At 48.0% G+C, this 12625-nt stretch overlaps 1 protein-coding gene across 1 annotated transcript in view; it reads left to right on the forward strand.

Annotated features, from left to right (window-relative positions):
- Positions 1-12625, forward strand: part of VOPP1 (VOPP1 WW domain binding protein) — a 102405-nt gene that overhangs the window by 43202 nt on the left and 46578 nt on the right. The window contains exon 2 of the mRNA XM_053609598.1: positions 3930-3988. Coding sequence (XP_053465573.1) covers positions 3930-3988 — 59 coding nt within the window. The remainder of the gene's footprint in view (positions 1-3929; positions 3989-12625) is intronic.

A 12625-nucleotide genomic window follows, 5' to 3' on the forward strand; every position in this document is an offset into this window, starting at 1 on the left:
TCTTAGACCCTGCAATTCACTCCCATGAGGGCACAGAGCCAAGCGTGTGCTGCAGCTGTTCCTTTAACTTCAGGCAGAAAAGGGATGTGCCATTTTATTATTCAGGGGCACCTGGGTCCCCCGTTCACTGCACACAGATATGGAGTGATTTATGTTTGCATGAGGAATGCTGTGGGGATTAGCAGAGGTTTGTTCTTTGGGGCTTAGTTAGATCCTGACTATATTTAGGATGGCTTATCCACTTGTACGTGTACAGATACCGCTGTCCTTGAGCAGTAGACTGCTTGACTCTCCCCCGAGAGTCCCCACTCGAAATCATAGACTGGCTCCTGTGAAGGAATCATAAATTCCTCCAGCCAAGCTGCTCTGACATTGGACATTTCCTCACAACCCACACACTCTTTGTTAATACTTACAGATCATATGTCACCACTCTATGATCTGTGAACTAAAATAATCCTAAACTCACCTTCCTCCATCCCATGCTGACTGATCGGAAACCCTCTCGGCCCAGGGAACCCCCAGGGAACCCCACTCGGACTTAGGTCCGAGTTCTCAGCTGTGATGGGATAGGGGTCAAACACGCCTCATTAAACCCCACCCTTTGTCAAGCCAGCAGGCTGTTCTCCTTAAGGACTGAGTGGAAACTAACCTAATGACCTGTTCCTCCCTGTTTGTAGTTTTGGCACTACAGCTACCCAGCACTCTTCCTGGTAAGAGACTCGCTCCATGGCTTTGCCAGTCTGCTGCATATGCACAGAGAGGGCTTTCCTGCCTTTCTCCTCTGATGCTACAGACCTGCCATTGTCTGCACACAGACCCCCACAGGGGCATAAAGCTCGGTGGTGCTGTGTGTGTCCTTCCTTTCTTGCGTGCTCTTGATTCCTTAAACAGACATGCTCACCCACCCTCAGCTCATACCCTATTCCCATTGTCTCTCCCAGAAGCATGGGTTCTGTCTTCTGGCTGGGACCCTGCTTCCCAACCCGCAGGAGTGGCCACCCCTTGAAGAACTGAATCCTGTGTTATGAGCATTTCTCTGTGTAGATGACAGTTGATCACAATAAGCTAAACTGGGGAAGTCATGTGCTCCAGAGGATTAAGAAATCTTTCAGACACATAGCTAGGGACAGAGATGCTGCTATGGGACACAGGGGCCTGAGCCCTAGTCTGTTGGGGATTTTGATACATTCAGTCTCAGTTTCTTCAAATAGCAATCTTATAAATTAAGCAGGGAAAAGCATCTGTCTTACTTTAGAAATAAGGAAGCTGAGATCACAGTAACTGTGGCATGGCAGGTGAGTGGCCGCAGGATCAGAGCCTAGTTCTTGGGTCTTGGGCTTGTCCTTTTTCTGTGGGGTCCTCTTTGCCCCTTGGTCTGGTGCTGCTTCATTCTCAGTACACACTGTCTTTGCACCATCCACCTGGGAGAGCTACGAGTGCTTGAGTACCCTCTGGTGCTCTCATCCTCTCTCTCATCCCTGCACGCTCCCCAGTGCTTATAGTAGGGGAGTTTGGACTGGGGGATTGCAGTTTGTCAGAACCTGGCTTGCAACTAACACTGTGTCCAGCAGGCATCTCCTGCTACCTCCGGCCCTGTGGAACCTGACCTCCATTTCCACCATGAGGCCGTGTCCTTTGACACCCAGTATTTAGTTACCAAGCATTTACTGGAGGAAGGGCTTGGGAACAGATATTATCAGAACTTCTGATTCCTTGTTTGGTATTTTTCAGTTGATTAAAGAGGCTGTGACTTTGCGTTTTTCCTATTATCTGGCTGTCACCTGAAATAACGCTGAGTTATATGTGCTGAGTTTAGTGAGATATTATCTGTGTGTGTTAACTGTACTACTGACATTCCATAAAAGGAAGCTGGTGTGGGAGTCAGCTACCAAAAATAGTGACAAGTTTCCCAGATATTAGCAAATTTCCGGAAACTTATACTGATTTCAGTGGGGGCTTCAGGCTTGAGTTCTGGTGTTCCCTGAGCTTCTGGCTGTTTCTTGATTATGTGGAATGTGAGGGTCATATCCTGGAGAAGTTTGCCATCTGGCAGTGATGAAGAATAAAGAAGACCTGCTTAAAGTGCCATGTGGAAGACAAAATCCCAGCTTCTCAGTTTATCACAGAGGACCCCAGTGACATGAATTGTAATTTGGGGCAGAGACCTGAAATTGCTCTTCTATACAAAAATAAATGGATTTTTTCCAGCTGTCTGAACTTCATTTCTAAAACTGGAAAAGAGCTAACCTAGCCTAAATTAAACTCATCTTCCATTAATAAGATTGGATCACTGTGGGCTACCTGAGTGTGCTCTGAGTATCTTAAAGCACATTCCCAAAAGTCTGATCTTTTGTACCATTTCCACAATCCAACTCTTTTGGTTGATGTGATGTTGGAGCACGCCTCTCCCTTGGCCTGCTGGTGCAGATTTGGGTCTATTTCTAATTTATAGTTTTCAGGCAGATCGTGACAGAAAGGCATCACTGTGCACCTGCTGGGGCTGGGGAGGGGCTGGGGGCATGGGTAGGACAGTTAGCCGCTGCCTTCCCCTAAGACAGCTTTGCTTTCATTGTGACTTTGCCAGAGTTCCTGCTCCTGGTAGTTTTACAGCAATGTTTTAAAGGTGTTTTTTATATACTGGGCCAATAAACTAGATTGTGGAGGTAGGAAGCTGTGAATTAAAAAGATGATGGCACAAATGGGATAGTTTTTGAAAAGCCTTTTTCAAATGGATCAGAGGAATCTCTAAGTGACATTGGCTTACTCTCACGTTTGGTGGGTGGGAGAGCCACTAGGGTGGCGCCCAGCCCCTGATCTAGGTCTTGTGGACTCACCTGCCCTGCCCTGCTGGAGTCAGGCTTGCTTGGAAAGCCCAAGGGAGGCTCCTTTTGTCTTTCCTTGCCCCGCCCTCCTGTGTGTGAGAAGGGGAGGTAGGAGGGGGCAGCAAGTGTGTCCTGACTGACAGTTCTCCAGCTGAGTTGTGGATTGTGACTTGGAATAGTCTAGCAAAGACTTAGCAATGTTAAAACTATGGGAGATTTTTTTTTTTTTTTTTTGAGAAAGTCTTATTTTGTTGCCCTCCATAGAGTGCTGTGATGTCACAGCTCACAGCAACCTCAAACTCTTGGGCTTAAGCAATTCCCTTGCTTCAGCCTCCGAAGTAGCTGGGACTACAGGCGCCTACTACAATGTCCGGCTATTTTTTGGTTGTAGGTATAATTGTTTGGCAGGCCTGGGCTGGGTTTGAACCTGCCAGCTCTGGTGTATGTGGCTGGCGCCCTAGCCACCGAGCTACAGGCACTGAGCCAAGGGGAGATGTCTTTTTAAAACAAAAATTGGGGAAGGGACATCTTTGTAGTAAGACTTTATTTCTAGCATTCTTTTTTATTTTTATTTTTATTTTTTTTGTAGAGACAGAGTTTCACTTTATTGCCCTCGGTAGAGTGCTGTGGCGTCACACAGCTCACAGCAACCTCCAACTCCTGGGCCTAGGCGATTCTCCTGCCTCAGCCTCCCGAGTAGCTGGGATTACAGGTGCCCGCCGCAACGCCCGGCTATTTTTTGGTTGCAGTTTGGCCAGGGCCGGGTTTGAACCTGCCACCCTCGGTATATGGGACCGGCGCCCTACCAACTGAGCCACAGGCGCCGCCCTATTTCTAGCATTCTTTAGTAATCTGAAGTATCATAAATTATAAAAAATTTACCCATTTAATGAAATGGTCACACTCCATGTGTTTAAGAGATAATGAAAAGATGATGTTTTCTTAGCTTTTAGGAAATTTTAAAGAAACAGAAGGGTGTGGGGTGGCTCTCCCTCCAGCACGTCGTCTGCCCCATCTCCCAGGCTCTCACCTGCTACTTTGTGAGATTTTCGCAACGCTGCACAGATCTGTCACTGACAGACTTTCTCTTGCTTCTCTTCCCAGTGCACGGAAGCTAAAAAGCATTGCTGGTATTTTGAAGGACTCTATCCAACATATTACATGTAAGTATTTGCATTTTTCTGTTGGTTTGTCTCCAGGACTTTCTCTTTATGCTGTAGGTCTGGGCTGTGAGCGTGGCCTTGCTTCCACCCTTGGTGGCCAAAAACGGGCCACCTCAACCAGCCGCCTCGCTGACAGCATCCCATCAGCTCAGACTGTGTTCTCTGGGGATAGCATGAAATCGGTCAAAGGGGGCAAAATGTCTGAAGGAAGAAGTTTGTACGAATTTTCCTAGTCAAAGGGAGCAAGGATCATAGGACCCTGAGCAGGACAAGAAAAAGTCCTCAGGTGAGCTGCTGTGTGTGTGTGTGTCACAACTGCATGCCCCCGCCCCCTCCCACAAAGGTGCTGGCCTGGACCCTGTTCTGGGTCCTGCTCTAGGGCAGGTGCTGCTGCATTTTTTTCCCTATTGATTTTATATGTTTTAATATTTGCTGTGGTGACCATGAGCTATGTGGAGCCACCTGCCTAGGTGGCTGAATCAATCTTCAGGTTTTTTTTTTTTTTTTTTTTTTTTTCCAGTTTCTGGCCAGGGCTGGGTTTGAACCTACCACCTCTGGCATATGGGGCCGGTGCCCTACTCCTTTGAGCCACGGGCACCACCCAACTCTTCGGTTTTTTTTTTTTATATATATATATTTGTATTTTATTTTATTTTTTGCAGTTTTGGCTGGGGCCAGGCTTGAACCCGCCACTCCTGGCATATGGGGCCGGCGCCCTACTCCTTGAGCCACAGGTGCCACCCCCTCTTCGGGTTTTTAATTATTGTTTTTGTTTGTGTTTTGAAGTAACATGGATTTTAAGTGGAATGCACCAACCAAATTTTCCCAAAAGCTCTATGATTTTTACTACAAATTTTGTAAAAACGGAGGTTTTTTTTTATATTGTGTTATAGCAGAATACTATATATCTAGAACATAGGGTAATTAGACAAGAGCTATTTTATTACTTTCATTGGCCAGGATGTTCCTTTTTCTTACCTGCCGTTTTCGAGACCCATGTAGGAGGAGAAAGCCTGTCTGCCTGTGCAGGGGACCAAGCTGGGAAGCTGGCAGTGTTCCTCATCTCAGCTCTGTGCTGACTAGCCCACGCCAGGAATCCTGACAGAAGCCCTCCCACTCAGAAACGAGGCACCAGCATAGGGCATAGACTATAATTACACACTTGTCAGGTTGAAGAAAAATGGCTGTGGGGTAACAGGGAGATAAAATAGTTTGGTTCTTCTCAGTATAGTGAATTTTTGTCACTAAACTTTATTTCCTCAAATCAGCCTCTGACACAAATGTGGATAACCACCTCCTCCTGTGTGTCTTTTGTTGAAAACACGTTTCTCTAGTTGTTTAGTAGGTCAGTTTTATCAGAGATCATTGCTATTCTTATATCTGCTTGTTTGTTTGTTCCTTTGTGTTCCATTTGTCTGTCACATACTTTGGAAGTGTCTGCAGCGAGCCAGAGGTGGGGAATGCAGAGTCAAGCCCTGCCCTGTCACTCAGGCCCTTCAGGCTGCCTTCCTCATGGCCCTCTTTAGTGGAGAAGGATCCAGAGATCCTGGGTACACTCCCCTAAAAAAATGAAAGTACAGTTTCTCTATTAGAACTCTGGAACTCCACATGAAGTGAATAGGTAATCTAGGCCAGACATCTGTCCTCGGCCTCTCTCATAAATTAGCACCTGCTGAGAGCTGAGCCACACCCACTGGTCTCCAATATGCTACTGTTTTTCCTTCTGTCCCCAGTTCCCTTGCCTGAATCCAAGGCTCTTGACTCCACAGTCTGAACCACTACAGAGCCTTTCTGTGTCTCCCCCCATGTATCTCTCTTCTTTCTAAATGTTCTTGTCACTTTTCTGCTTAAAATCATCAGGAACAAAGTTCAGGTTCGGAGCCACCTTTAAACAGTAGGCTTTCAAGGTGAGTGTCCAGCTTCACCCATGACCCCGTGCCTGGGACAGGGTATGGCGTTCAACAGTGGCCTCCCCTCGTGGTTCCTGCCACAGAGTGTGCTGACCTGTGTGGGCAACTCTTCGTTTTCCTCAGCCCTGCCTAGCAGAGCCCCTTACCACCCACTGGGGATCTATTTCCCTTCCCCTCAGGCTCTGACAGGGGTCACTAGCAGCCTGTGCACTGTGGCCACATGTCCCCTGGGCACGTCCAGAACACGTCATACTACATGGGCTTACGTAGCCCAGTGCCGGCCATAGCACACACTGTACTTCCATCTTCGCAGTTTTTTTGCCGCATGCTCTGCCCTGTTTTTATTCCCACATTCTGACACCTTCTCCTTAAACACAGACTTTTAAGCGTGTAGTTTCCAGAGTTCTAAAGATTGGGGTTCAAACATTTGCTGTATTTATCTTTAATCAATATGAAATTCACAGAGCTGGCAGAACCATTTATAGTGAAGAGTGTAGTAGCCTGGAGTATCCCCCATGCCATGCACCGGTAGCTGCGCCTCAAGCTGCTGTGCTTCACTTGTCACAAACCACATTTACAAAAGCCAGCTGCTTTTGTAAGGCGTGAACTTGGATTCTGATCCTCTGGGCACACAGCTGAGGTCCTGCATGTGTCAGCACTGACATCCTGTATGACATGCATAGACCATGCTTCCTTGCCCTTCTGTTGCATATTCAGGCTGTATATTCTACCACCCTGAGCATGCAGAACAGCAGACATGGGAAGAGCACAGTCAGGCAGCCAGGACATGTGGGGTTTCTGGTCCACATCCCGTATGTTTTGGGGTGTCACAAGCTCCCTTTTTTTGAGACAGAGTCTTTATTGCCCTCGGTAAAGTGCCGTGGTGTCACAGCTCGCAACAACCTCCAGCTCTTGGGCTTAGGCAGTTCTCTTGCCTCAGCCTCCTGACTAGCTGGGACTACAGGCACCCTCCACAACACCCAACTTTTTTTGTTGCAGTTTGGCCAGGGCCGGGTTCAAACCCGCCACCCTTGGTATATGGGACTGGCACCCTACTCACTGAGCCACAGGTGCCTCCTCCTGGGTGATGAAGTTTCGTTACCCACACGGACTTGGCTCTGTTCTACTTCTGCAGGCTGGATGGCAGTCATGGAAAGTTCACAGCCCACCTGCACTGGGGTTAGCTTTGAGGGGAACATGCCTGTTGCTTATTGAAGCCGGCTACATAGTTTCTGCCGAGATGACACAGATAGCGGTATAGGAAAAGGAGACTTAGGTTCAGGCCAAGATCATCCTGCTGCTCGGGGCCAGTGGCCCTGCTGTTGGCGCTCTGCACCTGACCTGGCCTCTGGATACATGGTTAGTGTGCACATGTGGGTCTCGGGTGGAGACAGCTGCCCTGCACTCACTCAGCCGTCAGGGTCTGCTGTGTGTCTGCCCTGCACAGGGGGTGTGGAAGGAAAGCCAGGCCCTTTGCCATAGGGGAGGTGCTCATGCCTTGGCAGCTACGCTAAAAGGCTGTGGGGTTATCTGGTTATTTCTGAAGCCTTGATGATAATACATTAAGTTACTACAGCTCTCATTTGAGAAATAGATTTTAAATGTATCTTTTATTTCTCCTGGGTAAACTGCTTTATATAAGATTCTCCAAAATAGGGTAATTTCTTAAAATATGTTGACTCAAGATGACATCTTCCATTTTGTTGTAGGTCGTTTTACTTTTCCTCTGCAGAAAATGTATTTCAAACAGTGTCTCTGTTTTGTGTCTGTAATTCATTACATGCCCTTCTTTGGGGAGAGAACATCTAGGTTGCAAGGTTGTTTGTTTGTTCTATAGATTTCACTCTTACATTTCAAAATCTAATTTCATTCTGTCTCAGCAGGAATCCCGTGTGGCACCCCTTCTTCCCATGGCTCTGCGTGTCCCTGAACTTCATCCCAGTTAGGGCTTTTTAGTCATACTGAGCTACCCTCACATAAAATTGCTGTCAGTGTTCAGATTTCTTTATGCTAAATTGTCTCTTTCAACCCTATCTCTGAATCAAAGTTTTTCTTGTCATTTCTTGAATTTACTTATTTTACCACTGTTGTGCTGGGAAGCTGCATGTGTCTACACACAAACAAAATATTCTCTGTTTTTGAAGAACAAGATTTTCAGGGATCCTAACAGAAAAGCAGTGTGTACTTCAGCCTCCCCTTCTTTCCCTCCTTCCCCCAGCCCTCACTTTGCTGTCTCCCTTGATTGCAGTTCCTTCCCAGAGCTCCTAGCTAACATGTGTGTTTTATGCTGGGTTCAGGGCTTGCCAGCTGTCTCCTCTTAGCCACAGTGCAGTTTAAAAGCAGCAATGAGGCACGTGGTCTCACCAGGCCCAGCCCCTTTGCTTGTACTGTGCTTCCTCTGAGCACTGCTCTCTGAGCCCTTCCTGTCTGTGGTGGGAACTCTTGGGAGGTGGTAGCTGAGGCTGCAGGGACCCCCAGGAGCACTCTGTCCTCCCAGCCCAGAAGGTGCTGCACAAGAGGTGGCATCTACCAGATGTGGCTTCACACCCAGGAGTCTTATTTCAACATGCAGCTGCTGGACCTTCTACGCCTCACAGACTGGGCCTCTTGACCCTCAAAGACTTTGGGTGCACCTGCAAGTGCTGAGGGGAAGGCTAATGACTGCCGTCAGCAGTGAGCACCTCAGAAGGTTATGGACCCTTAGGCTTTAGTGCTCTGTATAGGGTAAATGTCATGGTGCCTGCCATACGTGCTGTGAGGTTTGACTGCTGCATGTATGCCAGAGGCAGGACAATGGGGTGGGAGAACACCTCTGACTGCCCTGCAGCTGCTCCACCCCCAGTCAGGCCTGCCTCCCCATGGGTAGACGCCCCACCCCCAGTTAGGCCTGCTTCCCCATGGGCAGACCCTCCCCCAGTCAGGTCTGCTTCCCCATGGGCAGACCCTTCTCCTCCAGTCAGGCTTGCTTCCCCATGGGCAGATCCCCCCACCCCCAGTCAGGCCTTTTCCCAGCCTATCTATAGCAGCTGCCAGAGGGCACCTGGGCTCCCTCAGTGCCTCAGTGGACATTGCCATAGGTATCGTGACCCCTTTGTGGGCATCCTCTCAAATCAGGAGCAGTGTCTCTCTTATCTAAGGAATGTCACCTGTCCTGGAAATCTGAGATTTCCAGCTTAAGTGCCACTCAGGCCTAGAAGCTCTTCTCTATCCACAAAGGACATGGGGTCTGCAAGAGCAGCATGGAAGGGGCCCAGGATTCAGGAGCAGGTGGGAAGGGGTTGTGTACCTATGTGCCAGCTTGTAGGCAGGGACTCAGGAATCTCCCACAGAGTTGACAGAGGTGGGAGAGTGTCACAAAGAGGAGCAGCAGCACTGCATGACCCAGCTGCCCCCAAGTCTGCCTTCACACATGAGAGGGCAGGGGAGGGTGCCTCAAAGGGATTCTGTGTACCTCAGTAACTGAGACGAGTGGTGCCCATAGGAGCGCTGGGGATTCCTTGGGGATGGAAAATGTTTTAGGTTCTGAAAGTCAAGAGACTCTCCAGTCCAGCTCTGCCAACAGGTTGCTGTGTGATTTTGATCAAGTCTCCTGGCCTCTCTGGACCCCAGATTCTTGAGCTAGACAAGTCTTTAAGGTCTTATCCTGCCCATTCCATAATACTGGCTGGCTGCTGCAAATACTGTATAGCCTAGAGAATAGAAGATCAATGGCAGAGCAGGTCTCTTTGTGGTAGCCAGGACGAGCAACAAATCTGAGTGAATTTTAGCTCATTAAGAGTCCAACCTGCTGTGGGGGGAAGGGGCAAGATGGCCAACTGGAGCCAGCATTTAGCAGAAGCTCCTGTCCAGAGAGAGAAATAATGGCCCAGAACCAACCCAATAAAGCTGAAGATAAGGAGCTGAGCTGAGAGAGAGGATTGATGGGTTCATGTGATTCCCTGCTGAGGCAAGTTGGGACTCCAAGGAAGCAAATTTCAGGTACAAAACCCATCCCAAAGAGGATGAGAATCTTTCCCCACCCCCACCCCCCAAGAGAGTGGCTTGCTGTGTTATCATTACAAGTGAGTAGTGAACAGAAGACCTCTTGTTTCACCACATGGGAGAGAGCAGCTGAAAGCCAGGACTCCTTCTCCAGAGAGATCCCATTGCAAGCACGGGAAGTCTCTTGCCCAGAATAAAAGTTAAACAAATATTTTCCCTGCCTTCCTGAACTCCCAGTCCACCCTTCCCTCCTTTCCTGGTGGTCTGGAAGCCTACCCCCTGCAGAATCTGGAATGTCTGGTGGATTTTTGCTAGGGCAGGGCATCTCATGGGCTGCTGCAGGACAGCTGTGGTGAAACTATAACTGTAGTAGAAAGAGAGAGTCACAAGGGGAGGGGGATTTGTCTGGTGCTGTGAAAGTGCGTAGCAGCGCAGGACCTATGCACCAAGTGGGGACAGTGGTGACACCACCCACCAGCACCTGCTGGCTCCTCCAACCCCCGGGTGCAGGGGCAGCACCGACCCTTGGCAGCCACCCACTCCTCCAACCCATAGCAGTGGCACCACCCATTGGCAGCCGTCTGCTCTTCTGACCCATCCCACAGGGGCGCACCCAACCCACAGCTCCACCCCTGACTGTGGTGGCAGCTCCACGGATCCTCCTCCTGGGGTCAAATTTGGGACAGACACCTCCCCAATTCTGTGGAACATGGAAGGAGCCTGACCTCACCCTGCAGGGTTCCAGAGGAGGAGTGTGGCCAAGGACAGAGATGTGGTCTCTGAGGGAGAGAACCACATTTTGTGACGGTAACCCCTGGCTGGGTATAGACGCAGGTGGAACACTCCCCAGTTTCCAGTGAACACCAGAGGGAATCAGGCCTGAACTACTCCTGCCTGCAGGTCACACAGTGAGATGGCCCAGTCATGGACTCATTGGACTCCCCTTTGACTCAGGCACAAATTCCTGGTGTTCTTGAGTATTGGAGAGAACTGGGCCACAGCCCTTCAGGGTTACCAGTGACTGGGTATGATGGAGGTGCAAGGTGGTTAAGGAGGCACTGGCCTCCCTGGACTAACTCTTGCTGGGTGGGCCTTTCTAATTCCATGGAGCATCGAGGCGACTCACACTTGAGCTGCCAGTGGACCTCTGCAGTCCAGTCGCTGGAGACTTTTTGAACTCTCTCACTTGGTCTGTGTTTGTGCTGACCAGGACAATTGGTTTGGAACTCTTGATCTGTGCCAATCACCCAGGACCCTCCAAGGTTGTACCCTGGTTGTGTTGTAGTGGGAGGGTTTGATTCCTCTCTTCCATCTGTTGTCTGTGGGGAGTGGGGTGTCTTAGTTGCTTCTATTTCTCCACAGCTGAGATTTCAACCCAAAGTCACTGATTCGCTAGGATTGGACAGAGTCTAGCTGAATACAAGACAGAGCCACCTAGCCCCATCACAACAAGTGAGTCCCCAGAATCTCAGACTGTAGTACTGAATGGGACCTTTGTAAAGCTGTAGGGGAAGTATTGCAGTCACCAGTCCCAGCACTTTGGTAAGGGGTGGTTAATTACAACCCAGGAGTGCTCAATTTAATTTCACCTTACCAGCTTCTCTAGCCAAATGGTGAAAAATAATCATGGAGCAGAATCAGCAGAAAATTCAGGCAACATGAATAATTAGAGTAGATCAACTCCCCCAAGGCACAACAAAGGAGATGCAAGAGACAATCCCATTCCTAAACAAATGGCTGAGATGTCAGAAACCAAGTTCAGAATGTGGATGGAAAATAAGATTAGCAGAAGTGTAGTTGGAATTAGAAGTTCAAGGAGTAGTTCAAAAGTTGTCTCAAGAATTCAAGACAAAATCACCAAAGATTTTGACAAATTGAGGCAAGAATTTGCATCCCTCAAAGATGTGGGAAATGCAGTAGAATTCCTTAGTAATAGAATGGAGCAGGCAGAAGAAAGGATCTCTTAACGTTGAAGGCAAAGCCTCTGAATGCTCCCAAATGCTCAAAGAGGAAAAGAAATGGAGAGCAAAAACAGATCATTCCCTGAGAGAGTTGTGGGACCACTCTAAAAGAGCAAATATTTGCCTTATAGGAATTCCTAAAAGAGAAGAGGATGTTCCGAAAGCACAGGTGCTCTACTCCAAGAGATAACTGAGGAGAACTTCCCAAGCATGGCAAGAAATACTGAAATTCAGATAGCAGACAGATTCAGAACTCCAGCACAACTCAATCCAAATAAAGCATCTCCTAGACATATTGTAATTAACTTTGCCAAAGTTAATATAAAGGAGAAAATCCTGCAAGTAGCCAGACATAAGAAAATCATAACCTACAAGGGGAAGAATATTAGATGGCTGCAGATCTCTCTGCTGAACCTTTTCAAGCCAGAAGAGGATGATCATCAACCTTCAATCTCCTAAAACAAAACAACTTTCAGCCCAAGATCCTGTATCCAGCTAAACTGAGTTTCATTTATGATGGAGAAGTCAAATGCACTAATGACATGTTGAAGAAATTTGCCATATCTAAACCAGCTTTTCAAGATATTCTCAGACATATCCTCCATAATGACGAGCACAATGCTCTACCACGAAAGTAAACGCACTAAGAAATTTTTTTTAATTTTTTCTTTTTTTTTTTTTTTTTTTTTTTATTTTTTATTTTTAAATCATAGCTGTGTATGTTAGTGCAATTAAGGGGTACAATGTGCTGGTTTCATATGCAATCTGAAATATTCTCATCAAAC

Source organism: Nycticebus coucang, chromosome 11 (assembly GCF_027406575.1).
Source record: "Nycticebus coucang isolate mNycCou1 chromosome 11, mNycCou1.pri, whole genome shotgun sequence".
Classification (NCBI taxonomy): domain Eukaryota; kingdom Metazoa; phylum Chordata; class Mammalia; order Primates; family Lorisidae; genus Nycticebus; species Nycticebus coucang.